Source organism: Octopus bimaculoides, chromosome 1 (assembly GCF_046866305.1).
Source record: "Octopus bimaculoides isolate indiv1 chromosome 1, ASM4686630v1, whole genome shotgun sequence".
NCBI lineage: Eukaryota > Metazoa > Mollusca > Cephalopoda > Octopoda > Octopodidae > Octopus > Octopus bimaculoides.
In genome coordinates, this window is record NC_142928.1 from 116352060 (window position 1) to 116372492 (window position 20433).

At 36.1% G+C, this 20433-nt stretch overlaps 1 protein-coding gene across 9 annotated transcripts in view; it reads left to right on the forward strand.

The window, feature by feature from the left end:
• LOC106877864 (COP9 signalosome complex subunit 1) overlaps positions 1-20433 on the forward strand; it is a 129349-nt gene that overhangs the window by 26194 nt on the left and 82722 nt on the right. For all 9 annotated transcript variants that reach the window (XM_014926899.3, XM_089356762.1, XM_089356779.1 and 6 more), the window contains 3 exons: positions 9854-9946; positions 14028-14203; positions 19000-19149. In XM_014926899.3, the coding sequence (XP_014782385.1) occupies positions 9854-9946; positions 14028-14203; positions 19000-19149 (419 nt within the window). The remainder of the gene's footprint in view (positions 1-9853; positions 9947-14027; positions 14204-18999; positions 19150-20433) is intronic.

The following is a 20433-nucleotide window of genomic DNA, read 5'->3' on the forward strand; positions in this document are numbered from 1 at the left end:
CTACAAACTGTGAGTTTTTTGGAAAATCTTTTCGTAAATCTTGAGATTAACACCCACACGATTACCTACCTAACCCTAACCTTGACCCTAAAACCCTAACCCTAAAACTGTAGTGAAAATCGTGCGGGTGTTAATCTGAAAATTTAACAATCTTTTTTAAAACACATTTACTTACTAACATTTTTTTATTTAGTGTGTGTGTGTGTGTTGCCCATATATATATATATATATATATATATATATATATATATATGTATGAATACACTTAAGACTTGTGGGTTGAGAGTTTGATCGGCAGAGGTCATTATTATTATTTTCAATTTTTCCCACAAGGGCGGATTGGGGAAGGTGGACAATAGTCGATTGTATCGACCCCTGTGTTCAACTGGTACTTAATTTGAGGTATTTTGAATAAATATAAGATTAAATAAATGGAGTTAAACGCATGTTTTAAATAATTTAAATGTTTTTCCCTGAAGAGAAGATTACATCTTTCTCAAGATCATTCATTCCTTTGGAATTAACCAATTGTAATCTTCGAAACATATGTCGGAAATAAAAGAAATTATTTAAGACATGCATATAACTCCATTTATTTAATATTATATATATGTATATATATGTATGTATATATATGTATATATATATATATATATATATATATGTATATATGTATGTATATATATGTATGCATATATATATGTATATATATGTGTGTATATATATGTGGGAGAATATACAAATAATAACAACAGACGAGGACAGGTGGTGTAAATAACAAAAGGATATATTAGTATGACGCTCGGGAATACGGAAAGTCTTTGACGTTTCGAGCTACGCGCTTCAACAGAAAGAATACGGAGACAAGGAGAAAAACACGGAGAAAAAAAATTGAATAGTGTTCAGTCAACGGTCAAGTATATATATGTATATATATATATATATATATATATATATATGTATGTTCTGTTTCTCATTTTGCCCACGTTTTCTTGTGACGTCCTGTACCCAGATATGCATCTATATATGCATGTAGATGTAGGTATGTACATACATGTACGTATATATGCATATACTCACATATTATTTGTATTATATATATATCTGTATATATATATATAAGAGAGGATGTTTGTGTGTGTGTGTGTACGTGAATGTGGTTTATGCACGTCCACAAATTAGCATGCATGTCGCTCCAATTTTAGGAGGAGATTCGGAATGACCCTATGTGCATTTTAGTGAACTTTCTCTCTCAGAGGTACCCGCGTATACCTGTAAAAATCGATAAACTTTTACCAATTTTGAAGTTTGTTGACATGGCGAAGTCAAATCTGTGCGTACGCGCATGAAGTAGAGAGAGAGAGATATTGTATGTTTGTGAGAGGGAGGGTGTGTCTTCCCCTGTGTCTTCCCTTGGCAAACAGGACACAGTTGTGTGTCGATAAGCCAGCTGGAGATGTCCTCCTGGGGCTAAAAGCAACAGTAACATCCACCCCTAGGGGTCAGCCACACTTAAGTGGCAATATATTACACTTTATCGTGCAGTTACTGTTAATACTTCATTTAGAGAATTAACATTGCTTGTTTTCACCTTTTCGATATCAGTGAAGAATTTCACTGGAAAAGTAGATATAAGATTGCCAGGATTTTGTCTCTCTCACCAAGGTCAGTGGCTATCGAACGCCGACGAAGGGAAATAACCCTGAAATCCGGATCCGTTCGTGCTACAGATCATGGTGAGAGGGATAACTTCCCTTGGCAAACAGGACACAGTCGTGTGTCGATAAGCCAGCTGGAGGAGATGTCCTCCTGGGGCTAAAAGCAACAGTAACATCCACCCCTAGGGGTCAGCCACACTTAAGTGGCAATATATTACACTTTATCGTGCAGTTACTGTTAATACTTCATTTAGAGAATTAACATATATATATATATATATATATATATATATATTTATATATATATATATATATTTATATAGATAGGATGATAAATTGAATATTAATTCAATTTAAAACCAAGTGGCCTAGCATATAAAAAATCTGAAAATTCAGAAAAAATTGTATTACACGTGTATAAGGGATGACCACTAGGTGGACATCCAATATGCTAGAAAGAGGTCATCAACGACCCAACCACAAAGAAAAATAATGTTCTCCAGAAAAATTTCGCAAAATGCCAGAACAGGACAAAATGAGAAATATACAGAATAAAGAATTATCTATGGCCTGCTGCAGTTTCGAACATTAACGTTTTACTTTCGTAACATCCGTGTTCTCATATATATATATATATATATATATATATATATATATATATATATATACTTAAGACTTCGTTGTGATCTGAACAGAACCGCTTCTGACACAGAGAATCGGGAGCCCTTTTGGTCATTCTATTTTCCTTGCTGGAAGGGTTCCTAACCCATGAGCAGAGGGGTTAGATGATGGCGGTGGTGTTTTCAAAGGGATGGCATGTGTAACCTGATCACCTCTGCCGATCAAACTCTCAACCCATGCGCTCCAGTTGCAACACTGATTCTGCCCAAATTTGACGTCATGTTACTTAGTTTGGTTTGAAATAGAGAACTTGATTAGCTTAATAATCCCAACTTAATCCCAGGCAAAGCCGGGCTATACTGCTAGTATATATATATATATATCTGTATATATATAGGGCAGCATGTGTGTGTGTGTGTACGTGAATGTAGTTTATGCACGTCCACAAATTAGCACGCATGTCGCTCCAATTTTAGGAGGAGATTCATCATGACTCTATCTGCATTTTCGTCAACTTTTTCTCTCAGAAGCACCCGCGTATAGCTATAAAAATCGATTTTCAACCATAACGTTTACCAATTTTGAAGTTTGTTGACAGGGCAAAGTCAAACTGTGCCTACACACGTGAAGGAGAGAGAAATAGTGTGTTTGTGACAGGAGGAGTGAGGGAGAGATACAGATTGTTTGCTAGCGTCTAACAAAAAAAAAGTAAAGAAAAAGTGGGAGAGGGAGACAGAAAGTGTCTTAAGGAAAGAAAATTTTTGTAAGCAAGACAGAGTTTGTTTGCCAGCATCTAACAAAAAAAAAAAGGAACGAAAAAGTGGGGGAGGGAGACAGAAAGCGTCTAACAAAAGAAAAAGTGGGAGGGCAGTTTTTGGAAGACACCATATTTTATAATGAGATTATATATGCTTTCTCACACAACAATTAAAATATATTTATTTTAAATCGTTCATCTTTCTCCCCCCCTCTCACTCTCACACACACGCACATATACTACTTTGGGAGCGAAAGAGATTTGTTTATATTTCACAACAACAATGAAACAAAGATGTGTATGTAACAATTTGTCAGTGAATTACACAATATAAATGGGTAAAATTTCCAAGGCTCATCCCCCACCAACCCGTTTTTCCGACCACAAAAAAGGGTTTGGTAATTTTTCAAATTAACACCTGCACGATTTCCACTAGGGTGTTACGGTTAGGGTTTTAGGGTTAGGGTTAAGGTTAGTGTTAGGGTTAGGATTAGGATTAGGGTTGGTGTTAGGGTCAGGGTTAGGGTTTTAGGGTTAGAGTTAACCTAGAAGGGACAGACCCCTTAGTTTTTGGTTAAGGCTGTTGGTAAGTTTTCCTAAGTTACTCCAATCCATTTGGGACAGACAGTAAATATATGCTGAGGTATGGACACTGGAATTTTGTGCAGAGTAAGAGCAGGTATGAAGGCATTTTGCCTTATTTAAAGCTGTGCTCAGATTTAAATGCACAACTGATCTGCATGTTCAAGTCCAAATCTGCAAGACACTTTCATTAGTACTATTTTATCTCTGCTCCTGTATGCAAATGAGACATTGGCTGTGAAGAATCATCATCATCATCATCGTCGTTTAACGTCCGCTTTCCATGCTAGCATGGCTTGGACGACGAATAAGGAAGAATAATACTGGATACAGCACTGAGAGTCATGGAAAGATCCATGCTAGGAATATATTTGCAGGAGCATTACCAAAACAAAGTAATTCAAGAATGGAATTCTAAAAGCACAAATTCTGCTGAATGGACATGTTGCGAGGCTCACAGACAATAGGTAGACTATTGCAGTTGTCAAGTAGTTTACAAGAGATCAGAAGAGCCCACTTGGAAAATCTCCAAGATAATGATGACAGCTAAAAAATTGGTGTCCAAATGTGAGAGAAAGGTGCAGTCAAGGAAAGAATGAAATGTTTATTGATATTTCTTGTCACTGAAATTGTTCATTGAATATGCTCTCAAATTCTTCTGAAAAAGTCCCTTGCCTGAAAACAGTTTGGTGACAAGAAATGCATCTAGTCATAAAAATCTTGCCTTAATATTTACTTCTGTCTAAGCCATGTTAACACAGGAAACATGTTAATCGAAAATGCAAGAGAAAGGTGCAGTCAAGGGAAGAATGAAATGTTTATTGATATTTCTTGTCACTGAAATTGTTCATTGAATATGCTCTCAAATTCTTCTGAAAAAGTCCCTTGCCTGAAAACAGTTTGGTGACAAGAAATGCATCTAGTCATAAAAATCTTGCCTTAATATTTACTTCTGTCTAAGCCATGTTAACACAGGAAACATGTTAATCGAAAATGCAAGAGAAAGGTGCAGTCAAGGGAAGAATGAAATGTTTATTGATATTTCTTGTCACTGAAATTGTTCATTGAATATGCTCTCAAATTCTTCTGAAAAAGTCCCTTGCCTGAAAACAGTTTGGTGACAAGAAATGCATCTAGTCATAAAAATCTTGCCTTAATATTTACTTCTGTCTAAGCCATGTTAACACAGGAAACATGTTAATCGAAAATGCAAGAGAAAGGTGCAGTCAAGGGAAGAATGAAATGTTTATTGATATTTCTTGTCACTGAAATTGTTCATTGAATATGCTCTCAAATTCTTCTGAAAAAGTCCCTTGCCTGAAAACAGTTTGGTGACAAGAAATGCATCTAGTCATAAAAATCTTGCCTTAATATTTACTTCTGTCTAAGCCATGTTAACACAGGAAACATGTTAATCGAAAATGCAAGAGAAAGGTGCAGTCAAGGGAAGAATGAAATGTTTATTGATATTTCTTGTCACTGAAATTGTTCATTGAATATGCTCTCAAATTCTTCTGAAAAAGTCCCTTGCCTGAAAACAGTTTGGTGACAAGAAATGCATCTAGTCATAAAAATCTTGCCTTAATATTTACTTCTGTCTAAGCCATGTTAACACAGGAAACATGTTAATCGAAAATGCAAGAGAAAGGTGCAGTCAAGGGAAGAATGAAATGTTTATTGATATTTCTTGTCACTGAAATTGTTCATTGAATATGCTCTCAAATTCTTCTGAAAAAGTCCCTTGCCTGAAAACAGTTTGGTGACAAGAAATGCATCTAGTCATAAAAATCTTGCCTTAATATTTACTTCTGTCTAAGCCATGTTAACACAGGAAACATGTTAATCGAAAATGCAAGAGAAAGGTGCAGTCAAGGGAAGAATGAAATGTTTATTGATATTTCTTGTCACTGAAATTGTTCATTGAATATGCTCTCAAATTCTTCTGAAAAAGTCCCTTGCCTGAAAACAGTTTGGTGACAAGAAATGCATCTAGTCATAAAAATCTTGCCTTAATATTTACTTCTGTCTAAGCCATGTTAACACAGGAAACATGTTAATCGAAAATGCAAGAGAAAGGTGCAGTCAAGGGAAGAATGAAATGTTTATTGATATTTCTTGTCACTGAAATTGTTCATTGAATATGCTCTCAAATTCTTCTGAAAAAGTCCCTTGCCTGAAAACAGTTTGGTGACAAGAAATGCATCTAGTCATAAAAATCTTGCCTTAATATTTACTTCTGTCTAAGCCATGTTAACACAGGAAACATGTTAATCGAAAATGCATGAGAAAGGTGCAGTCAAGAGAAGAATGAAATGTTTATTGATATTTCTTGTCACTGAAATTGTTCATTGAATATGCTCTCAAATTCTTCTGAAAAAGTCCCTTGCCTGAAAACAGTTTGGTGACAAGAAATGCATCTAGTCATAAAAATCTTGCCTTAATATTTGCTTCTGTCTAAGCCATGTTAACACAGGAAACATGTTAATCGAAAATGAATGATATATATCGATAATACATTAAAAGTCAGCTTGAATCTTCTTTGCTTGCTTGCAATGTTACCCAGCCAAACTGGCACTTAATGGGAGAATACTATGAATTAAGTTTACCCTGAAATGTTAATACGAACAGAATAAAACAAATTTTGTGTAAATCGAACGAGTGGGCCTTGAGATATTAGATGTTTGCGGGGTATGAATACCCAAAAGTGTGCATAATGGGAAAGTATTCTGATAATAATCTTAACCCTGAAAAGGAAGAAACTCTTATCTTTTGACTAGACACAGTGACTTGACAACGAAAAACTGTTTTTTTTTTTTTTTTACAGTAAATGTTTCTATTTTCGCTTTTGTTAAGCATAATATTTTAAACATCTAGAAATGTTTTTAGTGAAAGTGATTTCAAAAATTTAAGTTGTTTGTACAGTAAGTATTTATATTTTAGCTTTCTTTAAGCAGACAATATTTTTATGTTTTTTAAAATTATTTTCAAGTGAATACCTTTACAAAAATTTTTTGGGCATATTTAAAAGATTTTTTAAAGTGAAAATGATTTTAAAAATATGGTAAATATTTCATAAAAGACTTGTTTTTAAATTTGGTATGAAATAGTTTTTTTCCATAGGTTTTTTAAGTGCATTCAGCGTATCTCACCACCAAAGATTTGGCTGCTATTTCTAGCATGCCCTGCTACCACGTAACAGCTATTTGCGATAAAGGACCCGAAATACCTGTTACATGGTAGCAGGGCATGCAAGAAATAACAACCAAATCTTTTCTTTTCTGGGTAAAGGAGCCATTTACATGTGATTTCGATGTCACATTCATTGAAAGCATGTGAATAACTTGGAAATTCAAAAATATAGTTTATCTCAGCCATGTGTGAACAACCAAATAATTCAGCAGTGAATAATTTTGGTTTAGGTGAAATTATATATATTTTTAATATATTTTAAAATTTAGGATAAAATCTATATATTATTATTATTTTCTTTTGTTGTGGACTGTTGAAATGTGAATGATGTTTTAAATTAAAAAAAAAAGTAACATGTATATCTGTTATGAGGAGTGTATACTTAGTGTTTGAAATAATGAATTATGCCAAATTATTCTCAAGAAACTGGCTGCCATCTGCATTATTTCTTCCATAATACTAGGTTTTCTCCAAACCAGAAAACTGCACAAAGTAAAGCCAAAAAAAAAAAAAAAACTGTTTTCTTGTTTTCTTAGTTATTTGCTGTGATCAGTGAATAAAAAAATTCACAACAGAATGGAGCATGCAATGAAGATAGTGGAAAGGGTGTTGGGGAGGAGAATTTGGAAAGGGGGTGGATGTGGACGAGATGCAATTTAGTTTTATGCCAGGAAGTGGGACAACAGATACAGTCTTCATTGCAAGGAGATTGCAAGAGAAATACTGAGATAAGGAGAAGAAGTTGATATGTACTTCGTTGATCTGGAAAGGGCATTTGATAGGGCTTCAAGGAAGGTGATTGAGTGGGCATTGAGGAAGAAAGGTGTACTAGAGGTAATAGTGAGAGCAGTGATGGTGTAAAGACGAGTTAGAATTGGATCAAAGATGTCAGAGGAGTTTGCGGTGAAAGTTGGCGTCCATCAGAGATTTGTGCTGTCACCATTGTTGTTTGCAATAGTGGTTGATGTGACAGAGTGCAAGAGAAGGATTGATAATGGAAATACTGTATGCTGATGACCTTGTTCTGATGAGTGAGACAATGGAGGTATTGAAGAAGAAGTTTTGGAAATGGAAGGAGGCATTTGAAAGCAAGGGTTTGATGGTAAACTTTGGGAAGATAAAGGTAATGGTGTGTGGGGTGGAAGGAGAAGTGTTAGTGAGTAAAATGGATTCATGTGGTGTATGTGGGAGGAGGGTAATGGCAAATGCAGTGTTGTGTATGAGATGTGAGAAATGGATTCATGGTAGATGTACGGAAATGAAGGTGACCCCCAAGACAGGCAAGAGAGTTTATTTGGGGAAGATGTGAGAAAGGAGCTGAAGGGCTGGTGGACCCAGAGGAAACATATATGTGACAAGGTAGAAATAGTGAAAGGGTTTTGTTGTGTGGGAGACAGGGTGGATGTGAAGCAGCTTTGACAGCAAGAGTGAGACTTGGCTGAGTGAAGTTCAAGGAATGTGGAGCATTGTTTTATGGGAAAAGATTCTCATTGAAGATGAAAAGAAGTGTCTATAGGAGTTGTGTGAAAGCTGCAATGCTGTATGGGAGTGAGACATGGTGTCTGAGTGGGGAGAGATGGCAGTTTTGAGAATGACCGAGAGAACAATGGTGAGAGAAATGTGGTGTGAAATTGTTTGATAAGAGGAGGACTGAGGACTTGATGGGGATACTGGGGCTGGAAGAATCTGTGGAATGGTTGACAGGAGTGAATGGAGTGCAGTGGTATGGGCATGTGTTGAGGAGGAATGAGGAGGGAGCTTGAGTTTGAGGTAAATGTGGGTAAATTGGGAGGGCTGGCTTGAGAAGGGAGGATACCCAAAACCGGGCAAGATGGTGTGAGGGCAGTTGCTATGGCATTGAGGTAGATCTGGCTACCCCCGTTAACAGGGACAAAACCCCGGATTTAAAACACTGGATGATGATGAATGGAAATTATCAAATTATCTTATGTAATTTTAACTGTTGGAACATACCATGTTGTGTGATTTTTAAGCAGCTTGTCACTAAACAAATCCATGTATGCCACTGCTGCTGAGGAGAGTAGTATATACATTTCACAGAAATAAACTGGTTGTCATATTTGCTAGATTTATATGAGTTGTGAAGACAATGAGTGTTAATTTGTTGAGAAAGTTTTGAGATGGGTATTTTGTTTCTCCTTAAATCTCTCTTTTCTTTGAATAGATGATAACACCACTGGCAAGATACTATTATCTTGCTAGGGGAATTGGGGAGATATTTTTTCAACTCTATTGGTTGTATGTCATTTTATTTGGGTGGCTTCAAAAGGCTGATTTTGATAGAGCTTAATGAACACTTAGACTTTCTGGTAGTGAAACTAGTTGAAAGACATTTGTGATTACATTATAGCTTGAAACATCTTTCATGCTTACTGTCTTTTTAAGTTTTTATTCTATCATCACCAAAATAACCTTTCACAGTATGAAAGCTATTCTTTTGTCATGAACATTCATCAGTACATGATATTAGTAGTTGATCTGACATAAAGTTTTCATTTATGTGTATGTGTGTGAATATGTATGTCCATTCATTTATTCAATTAAATTTTATTATGTTATGCACTGTTTTATTTGACTTATATTCTATTTTGCATCTTGAATTAAGAATTCTGGAAAATTATTAAATAAATCAGCACCATCCGAGTGGGATCACTGCCAGAGCTCCCGTGCCGGTGGCATGTAAAAAGCACCATTTGAGCGTGGCCATTGCCAGTACCGCCAGACTGGCCTTCGTGCCAGTGGCACGTAAAAAGCACCCTCTACACTCTTGGAGTGGTTGGCGTTAGGAAGGGCATCCAGCAATAGAAACTCTGCCAGATCAGATTGGAGTCTGGTGTTGCCATCTGGTTCGCCAGTCCCCAGTCAAATCGTCCAACCCATACTAGTATGGAAAGCAGACGTTAAATGATGATGATGATGATGAAACCATTTCTGTTGGTGTTTGTGGAAAGGGATTTTATTGATGTAGTATGTGCATTTTCAAACATGATTTTATATTATTGTTTGTTGGTTTTTTTTTTTTCAGCCATCTCTTGATGAACCCATGCAAGTAGATGCTTCTCCTGAAGAAAATGAGAATATAAAAAATGACCATGCTATTGTAGAAAGTACAACTTTGGTAATATGACATAGTTTTTAAACATTCTTCTTGAACTTTATGAATGGGTATCTAAATGATTAAAAAGAAATAAATTTTGTTGTGAAAGATTTGGGTAGTGCATTTCTTTAGTAAATATAATATTCTATTATTGGTTTCAAATTTTGGCACAATGCCAGCAATTTCAAGGGTGGGAGTAAGTCGATTACTTTGATCTCAGTGCTCAAATGGTACTTATTTTATCAATCTTGAAAGGATGAGAGGCAAAGTCAACTTAAGCAGAATTTGAACTCAGAACAAAAAGACAGATGAAATGCCTCTAAGCATTTTACCTGGCATGTTAATGGTTCTGCCAGCTCACCACCTTCATAATGTATTGAACTCAAATTTGTTCTGATCATTACAATATTGGTTAAATGTATAAAGGTGTGTCTTAGATTCTAAAATTGAGTCTTCATTACCTTTTTATCCCCTTTTTGCTTTGTTGGTATTGGCAGGGTTTCTGCAGCACACTTTCTCATCACATGCTGCAGTCACTTGTCTCCTTCATGAATTTAGCATCCTGAGATTATCCTCCACTGCTTAGGCTCTTTACATTGGTTCTTTTCACTTTGATTGCTTGGTGCTTCTACCAACTTTTATCCTACATTCACATATTTGTTCATGTGCTGATGCCCATTTTCCCTCCCTCCTTATCGTTGTTTCGCTATTCATATTTGCTAAAATTACATGCCTAGCAGAACATGTTCACATTATTCTTTCTAGTCTTTGCACATCCTTTATATTCCTCAAGTTTCATTTGTTTCTGTTTCTTTGTAGTATCATATTTTGTGTATAACCATCATACAATCTGCCCATCACTTGGAAAGAAAACCATTTTGTTTCTAGTAGTGGTAATAGTTCCTTGAACTTTTTCAATCTCTTTCTTCTTTGTACTTTTACCTTCCAGCAGTTGAAAGAATTCATTTCATGAGGGTTCTAGCTGTTACCTGCTCTTGTGTATCTGCTACATATGTGTTCCTTCTCTTCTGTCAGCCTATTTGTGATCCCCTGTATCTTTCGCTTGCCTATTGTATACATTAGGCATACCCTGTAGAATTTCTACCTACTCTCAAGCTGAACCACTTCCCAGATGGCAGTATTTTTTACTTGCTAACTAAAATAATTTACTTTCGTATGTTTACATTTTGGCTTCTATTCTCTGAGACTTGTAATTCTTCAATATATACTACTGCTGTAAGAACGAGGCATTAGCATACAGAAGTTCCTATGCTGAACAAGTTTTGAACTACTCTCTTGTGATCTGGAGAACTGCATGCCAAATTCTTCATTGTACTTGTTGCTAGCTCTCAGCTGACAGCACCCTTATACATAGTTCATATAACTCTAGCAAGCAAGTCACTAGTAGCCAGTTTTCTTAAACTGGCTTCCTGTAGAGTCTGATACTCTGTCAAAAGCTTTCTCTAATTGTGAGGTCTAATATCACTAGTCTATGTTAAGCTGTCCATTGGGCATCAAAAAAGAACAGCTGTTTATACTGTTTCCTTGTATTGTGGTACAAGCTCAGATTTGCTTCATAGCAGTACTGATCTTTGTATCATGGTCAAACCTATATGAACACTTCTGTAACCAACCATCTTGATGTTGTCAGTTATGTCCATTGAAGCCACTCTCTATGATAAAGAAGTTGCTGTCTTCCATTTGCTCACCTGTCAATCTTGACTGTTGGTGTATGTTAGGCTAATCATGTTGCCTAAGACTCACCTAACCTTAAATGTTCTGTTACATTCTCTGATTACCTCTGATTACCTTGATCCATTTTCTGCCAACATCATACATATTCCATTCATTCTAGCATTTTACCTACTTAAAAGAATTTGTATTGGTGTTACTTGTCTGTGAGCAGTCTATTTCATGTCTTGCTTTCATTCTAGTACATCCAGACCTACTCTTCATTGTGCTGATGTTGATGTATTTAACCCTTAAGTTTTGCACCTTAAAGTAAAAGAGAAGTTTCTGCTGATTTGGATGATAGTGGATGGGTTGCATAATGTTCACTTATTAGGAAGAGAGATGGTAGGGGCCACTTGATGGTGGATGAGGAGTGCTCACACCTAGCTACCTCACTGTTTTCTGCAATAGCTAACTTGATGTTAGTATCTGTTGATACAGTTGGTGGATTTTCTAATTGTGAAGATCATTTTTGATAGTTTTTACAGTCAAAAGCCTTCCTATCACCAACAATTTTATAGAATGAACTAGATGCATTTTATCATGCCACTAACACTTGAAAGGTTATCTAAGATTAGTCTCTCCTCAGCATTGTATCAATTTCTATTCAGAGTTACTGCTCTTAGACTGCTTGCCTTGTTTACTGCAGTTTGCTGAGTCCATGTCTTCTCTGTGATTAAGGCAGAATCTTTTGCATATAGTGTTGGGTTTGTTCAAAGCCCCCATTTTCAAAAATGGGTCACCTTCTGTACAACTTCAAAACCATGTGTCTCCATGATGTAAGGAGGTGTTACATCTATTAAAATGACTCATTATGCCAATCATTGGTAGGCTCTTTAATTATCAGGGGAAACCTTGCTAGAGTTCTTATGGTAAATGGGCTTGTGTTTGCTCCATTATGAGACAGTTTTACAATGGTAGTTTGAAATAACTGGCAAAAAATTTGGCTGTTAGTATGGCTAGTTAGAAATTGAAGCTGTCTTAAGAGGAAGGGTCATTTTGCTTGCAGCAAACTTTGCTTTGCAGAGGACGTATCCTGATATAATAATAGTGAATGGACCTTTGTTTTAGATTGGTAGTATTGGAAGGATTAATAGTAGATGGGTTTTCTTTGGCAGGAGCTGTGAGGATGGTTTACTAGCCATTTTCCCAGATGTATTTAATTACCTTATCAGATGAATACAGATATATATTAATATTAAAAAACACAAAAAAAAAAATTACCTTCACTTCAAAGCTCATTTCATCAATGATAGAGATAAAGTGTTCTTGAGTGTCTTATGAAGAAATTGATATTTTCATTGTACATTAATGAAACCTATTTATCTCATAACTAGCCTTGTCCCTATTGCTGTATTAAAAGTAAAACTGAAATGTAAATTGCATTAAAATTAATTATTTATCTTGCTATAATTATAGGGAATGCATCTTACTCAAACGGCATATGTCCAGTAACTTGTAACTCAGATGTGTATGATTATCACGTGACCGACCAGGCTATCAGATGTTACACATTGCTGGTCACAATGTGTTTTGCATTGTTTTAGCCTTCAAATAAAGCCACTCCGCAGGCTAGGCGAGCAGGCCAACATTCCACACTGATCAAAAGGGGGACTAGAGCAATGTGAAGTGAAATGTTTTGCTCAAGAACACAATGTACCCCCCAATCAGGGAATTGAACCCACGATCTAGTGATCATGAGTGCAACAGCCTAACCACTAATACTTGTGCATGATTATGAAAGGGTATTTTCCACATTTTTTCTCCAATGACTATGCTGGATATCATTTAATGAGGTTAAGAGATACAGGAAATATCTTCACTCAGATGTTTATCTTATCAATGATACTGAGTAAGATCAAAAACGTGTGCATCAACAACACAGTAAGCTCAAAAATCTTCCAAATCATTATGAAAGTGTTTAGTGAAGGAAACTTCTTATGTTATGAACCATTTTGATACCAATCCATCAGAGACCACCCCTGGTTCTATGATACAAACTTTCTGTTTTAAAGTCATCTAAATTAAATTTAGCCTACCATCAATATTTCATGTTAAGTTCCAAACACCAGCTAAGTAATAATGACAAAATTATTATTCTAAATTTTTCATTATTTTCAACATTAATTAAAACAAATGCTGTGTATATAACAGAAATTTTGGCAACAAAAGAGTTAAATGAAAGCTTTCATTAAGCTGTGTTAACTTTTACGAACTGAAATAATTTAAAGGAATATTTCAAAAAATCTTATCTTCTTACATTTACTTGTAGGCATTTTATCAATTATCAATGAACACATATTTTGTAGATTATAACAGCTTCCAGTGTATTACATATATATTGAGAAATACATTTGTTAACTGTTTTCAGGATCTCGATTCTTATGCTAAGCAATATGAAGGAATTGCTCGCCTCAACAGACTTATTTTCATTGCTGATTATTGTCCATCACTAAAAATGGAAGCCCTTCGCATGGCTTTATCTTACGTCCAAATAACACATGATACTAGTCTTTATCAACAGATACATCGACGTCTCCAAGACATGTGAGTATATTAAAGTTTACCAAACATCATTTGTAGTTTTATATTTACTGAATTGTGAAGTCTAAAAGTAGAATTTATTGCTGGCAGAATTGAAATGTTTCTGTATTTGTAAGTTGAATGTAAGCTTGATGTTATCTCAAAAGAGATGTACCAATTCTGCATTCATTTCAGGTATATAAAATGAATGCATTCACGGAATAGCATGTATTTGTTTACAGAATTATTTAATATAATTTTTTGTTAAAAACGTGTCTAATAAATTCTATTTTATATCTTTTACTTGTATCAATTATTAAATTGTGGCCATGCTGGGGCACTGCCTTGAAGCTTTTGTAGTCAAATGATTTGACTGCAGTATTTATTTTTTATTTTTTCAAACCTGTTACTTATTCTGTTGGTCTCTTTCATTGAACCACTAAGTTACAGGGCTGTAAACATCCTGACACCAGTTGTCAGGCAGTGTTGGGGGACAAAGACAGACAGACACACACACAAATATCCATCTATCCATCCATCCATCCATCTATATATATATATATATATATATATATATATATATATATATATATATATATATATATATATATATATATAAACAAAATAGAGTGAAAAAACTACAGAAGACTTGTGTTATATGGTTAAAGAATATATTTAAATCGTTAGGTTAGAAAAATGTTACAAAATTTTGTGTATACTAACTTTGCTTTTGGAGAAATAACTGGTTTTGTATTTTCTTTTCAAATTTCTCAAATTTCTTTACCGATATTGTGTCATCTCTTCGCTATGATGTGAAGTATGAGAGTTCCAGACAGGGGAATGTAATCAGGGATTTTTTCAGTATAAAAGAGATAATAAAAAATGTTGGGAATGACTAGGTTTTATTAATTTACATGATTATTTGGTTTAGAAAGAATAGAATGTTAGAAGTGGTTAAGTTTTGTTTTATATCATCATCATCATCATTGTTTAACGTCTGTTTTCCATGCTGGCATGGGTTGGACGGTTTGACTAGGGACTAGTGAGCTAGATGGCTGCACCAGGCTCCAATCTGATCTGGCAGAGTTTCTACAGCTGAATGCCCTTCCTAATGCCAACCACTCCGAGAGTGTAGTGGCTGCTTTTACGTGTTCCAGTGGTCTGGAGCAATGTGAAATAAAGTGTTTTACTCAAGGACACAATGTGCTGCCAAGTTTCAGACTCATGAACTTATGATCGTGAGCTAAATGCCCTAACCACAGAACCACGTGCCTTCTTACCTGTAAGGAATACAAAAGCTTCTACTGTGGCTTCTCACACCTGGCTATATTTCTCCTTTCTGCCTATTTGTCATCATCCATTTTCCATCGCTTGCTATATAAGTGCTGTTTACATCTGTTATCAATAAGTATTCCTAATTACAGTTGCTTGAAAAGCATCCTTTGATTTTATTACTCCTATTAGGTGGATCAGCTGTAGGATCCTGTTATGAGTGACTGTATCAGATACATGATGTGTAAGTACTATGGGAAGAGGTAGGTTGTTAAAGCTGCTCTCTATCAGTAGAATTCTGGTATTGGGAATTTTGGGTATCGTGGTTGGCTTTGTGTGTGTGTATGTATCATCATCGTTTAACGTCCGTGTTCCATGCTAGCACAGGTAAGGTGTAGTGCTTTTTAGGTGGCACAAGTACATGCAAGGTCAGTTTTGGCAAGTTTTTTTAGAGCTGGATGCCCTTCTGAACACCAACTACTTCACAGTATGGATTGGGTGCTTTTAAGTGGCACCTGCACTGACGGGGTCACCAAGTACTTGCAAGACAAAAACTTTTAAGAGAGGAGGAGGTGATGATGAAAAGGTTATAGTGAGACAGATATAGGTGTATTGCTGAAAAGGAAGAACAAGGTTACCTAGCTGGAGAGAGAAAGTTCAGGGATGAAGATAGAAACAGGTGTGCTACCGCAAAGAAAATACATGGTTGCCTGGCTTGAGGGAAAGAGAGAGGGAGACCGCAGGATGGAGATGGTGGCAAAATACCAGGCATACTCACAAGGAACGGGGATCAGAGTATAAATGAGATGGTTGAGTAAAGGATGAGAGAGATACAGATAGTGACAAGTGCCAGGGCATAACCTTGAGGTTCAAATGCCATAATATAAGTAACCTGATATTGCGAAGGGAGTGCGATTAAAGAGTGCGAGTAAGCGGCGAAAGACCTGGGTATAAATAGAGTTGGAGGGGCTACTGGATTGCAGTGAAAAAGAGGAGCAGGGGTGTTAGGACAGGATTGGGGAGTGAGAGCTAGGCATAGTGAATGAAGGAGGAAATGCGAGAAAGAGAAGATATGTAAATTAATTTGTTGGGGTAGGGTGAGGGAAAAGTTTTCTTGTTATGTATGGGTGGAACACCCAGGTTGGGGGTTAGTGGATGGTAATAATAGAGTGAGACAAGGCATGTTGTTAGAACACATAGGTTGGGGTAAGCATAGAGCAATGATATAGTGGCACTGGGCCAAGAGGACAAGATTGGGGAGTGGGAGGTAACCATAGTACATGAAGCGAGAATGTGAGGAAGAGAAGGGATGTAGAGAGTGTGTGAGAAGTTTTCTACACAGCGCTTCTAGAATTCAGTTTTGCTGATGTGGGCAGGTCTTCTCAAGAATTTCGTATCGCCAGACATTTTGGGCCATAGTTATTTCCTCTATGAGGTCCAGCTTCCTGAGATCAATCCTTGCCACTTCATCTCATATCTTCCTGGGTCTCCCTCTTCCACAAGTACCATCCACTTTCAGTGATTGACACTTCTTTATGCAGCTGTCCTCATTCATATGCATCACATGTCCAAACCAATGTAGTCTTCTCCCTTGCATGCTACCTTTGATTCCTCTTTTGCCCAACCTTTCTCTCAATACATTTGCACTTTGTCGTATATGTGCACTGATGTTGCACATCCAACGGAGCATACTACCTTCGTTTCTCTCCAGTCTATGCATGTCTTCAGCATTCAGAGCCCATGTCTCACTACCATGGAGTATAGCCATTTGTACACAGGCATCATATGTGGAAATGTGCATAACAATGCATTAAAATATTAAAATATTTATAAATTCCATCCTAGGATTATTATTATTATTACTGTATGTGTACATGTGTGTATGAGAGAGAGTATATATGTATGTATTTCATCATCATTATATGTTTATGTTCTATGCTGATATAAGTCAGACCATTTAACAGCATCCAACAGGTGCAAAGACTACATCAAACTCCATTGATTGCTTTGATTTTTACAGCTGGATGCCTTTTTGTGGCACCAGCATAAATGAGGTCACTATGTACTCTGTATGACTGAGTGAGATTGCAGTTGTGAGGGAGGCAACCTTTTGTTTGGGGATGATGGGTTAGTGTAAGAGAAGGGGACCAAAACAACAAGTTTCTTGCTTTAGAGGAGTTACATGGCTATTCACATTGTAGAAGAGAGGATAAGAGTGACCTCTGGAAAGTGTTGAGGGATGGTAGGTAGAGAATATAAGGGAGAGGAAAGAGTAGGTGACTGACAACTGTGGAAATTGGGTAGAGTTGAGGTGTCACCAATGATACATCTGAGTCGGGGCAGGTAGGGGGAATCTATATTGGGATTAAAAAAGAAATTCCAAACATGGCAGCAAAACTTGGAATCAAAAGGTTTCAAAGTTAACTTAGTAAAGACTAAAGTATTAGTTTGTAAAAAGACAGTCAGGTCTCTACTGGGAAAATGAATTTACTTGATATGTTGAAAAGAGTTAGGTAGGAAACCCATATGATGTATCCAGATACAATGGCATCATTGGCAGATTGATAGAAAACAGTCTTGGTATATGGCATATGCACAGGAGCAATAAGGTCTAAAGGGCACATGGGAAATAGGATCTCAGGTTACCTAGGTAACTTAATTACCAGTGGAAGTGGTTGTTCTGAAAATATAGAATTACAGTAAGAATAGGCTGGAGAAATCTCAGGGAGCTATTACTTCTGTTGCTAAGAAGATTTCTCTTTCAGAGTGAAAGGCAGATTCATGTTTGTATACAAACTGCAATGTTACGTAATAGTGAGATGTAGGCCCTGAATGCATAGGTCCTTCAGAGGTTAGAAAGAAATAAAGCAGGCATGCTCAGCTGTATGTGCAATACCAGTGTGCTTGAAAGATGGAGTACAAACCTGTTGAGAGAAAAACTGCATAAGAGGAATCAGATGTACGTTGGTCTAGTTATGTGATACATATGGATAAGGACAGTTGTATCAAGAAATGTTCATTACATAGTGATGGAACTTGTGGAAGAATGAGACAGGATGACATGGAATGAAGACTAATCTAAGGATGAAGAAGATGGCAAAGAATCAAGATGACATGCAGTGTTACAGTGGTGGTAATGATGGAAGCTAGAAACATAATGTGTATGCACACGTTTCAGAACCTCACTCAGTATGACTCTGTCATGTTTATACCTGCTACTCTTCCTCTCTTTGTCTTTCACATCACTCTTCTCTCCATCATTTCTCTACCAACTGTTGCTGTAATTAATGAAAGCAGAACTTGTTACTACATCACCCTTTCTTTGCTACCTGTCATTGCTCCTTCTCCCCTGAACCACTTCCTACTGACATCTATCCCTCATTCATGCAGTCCAAAGACATACCAGTAAATGAATAAAATACCATGAAGTTAGTAAAATGTTTTTCAAAATAGACAGGTTAGTGCAATAATGTACGGAAGTGTGTTCAATTTATTGCACAGAATGTCTTCAAGATTCTACCTAAGATTTGCTAATCTTATCGTTTCAGACCATCTACATTACCAGATGCTGTATCAAGTGTACCACCTTTAGATAATATGTGGATAGAATTGACTATAAAGAAAGCACAGCTCAAGCTAGAAAAATTAGATACCGATCTGAAAAATTATAAAAGTAATTCAATTAAAGAAAGCATAAGGTAAGACATAACATTTTATACATTGAATTTTTATCATCAATGTTCACTTTTCCATGCTTGCTTGGGTTGGATGGAGTTTAGTGGGGCAGATTTTCTTTGGTCAGATGCTCTACTTGTCGTCTTCTCAATTGTTTCCAAGCAAAGTAATTTTATCCTCGTAGCCAAACATGTTTTGCAGAATATTGAAAATGAAAATACTTTGATTTGCAGCAAACACAGAATTTCAAGGCTAGTGAGGAGAGAGAGAGAGAGAGACACACACACACACACACACACACACACACGCACACTTTCTCTCTCTCTCACTCTCTCTCTCATTAATTAGAGCATCTGAAGGAGTTAAACACAGAAAAGGTATATGGTATAAGTTATTAGATTGTTGAAATGCTGTTTAAAATGAAATCAACAGTATTGATTAAGAGGAAAACAACCCGGTGTGATTTCTTTTTACTTTCTTCAAGCCCATAGGAGGATTTGAACTCACTTTTCTGCTAAGTACCTACACATGGTATTTATTTTCAGCTAGATAGACCCGTTATTGAAACTTCAGTCATTTTGCAAAGGACATTTTGTAGTGCTGATATTCCCTAGCATTCCAAATCAGTTTATATTTTCAGATGTGACCATGAGCAAGTCCAGTCCTAATTGTTTTACTTGTCGCTTCCCTGTGTCAAATAATACTACACTCTATGCATTATATGTGGTGTATTATATATATATTAACAAGTTGTTTTAAACTATGGTATTGACAACAATAGCAATAATGATAATTTTCAGAAACAGATTGGAGTCGAAAATTTTGAAAATATTTCTATTCAGCCCAATCATTCATCTTTATGACTATTTTGCTTTTATACCAACATAGGTCTATGTAAACTTTAAACAAAGGAAAAAGTGTACAAACTGTATAAAATTAGGGCATAACTATAATATAAATATAATAATGGACATTTAGGAAGTCACATAATATATTGTAATATTTTACTAAGAACTAAATCGGTGAGCTGGCAGAATCGTTAGCAAACCAGGCAAAATGCTTAGTGGCATTTTGTCTGCCCTTACGTTCTAAGTTCAAATTCCACTGAAGTTGACTTTGCCTTTCATCCTTTTGGGGTTGATAAAATAAGTACCATGTGGAGCACGGGTTGGAGTAATTGACTTACTCCTTCCCCCTAAACTGCTGGCTCTGTGCCAAAATTTGAAATCAAAATTTTGTTAAGAACTCAGTTTATATGGTGATATTTAAACAATTTTACATTTCACTGATTTTTATCTGTACTGTCA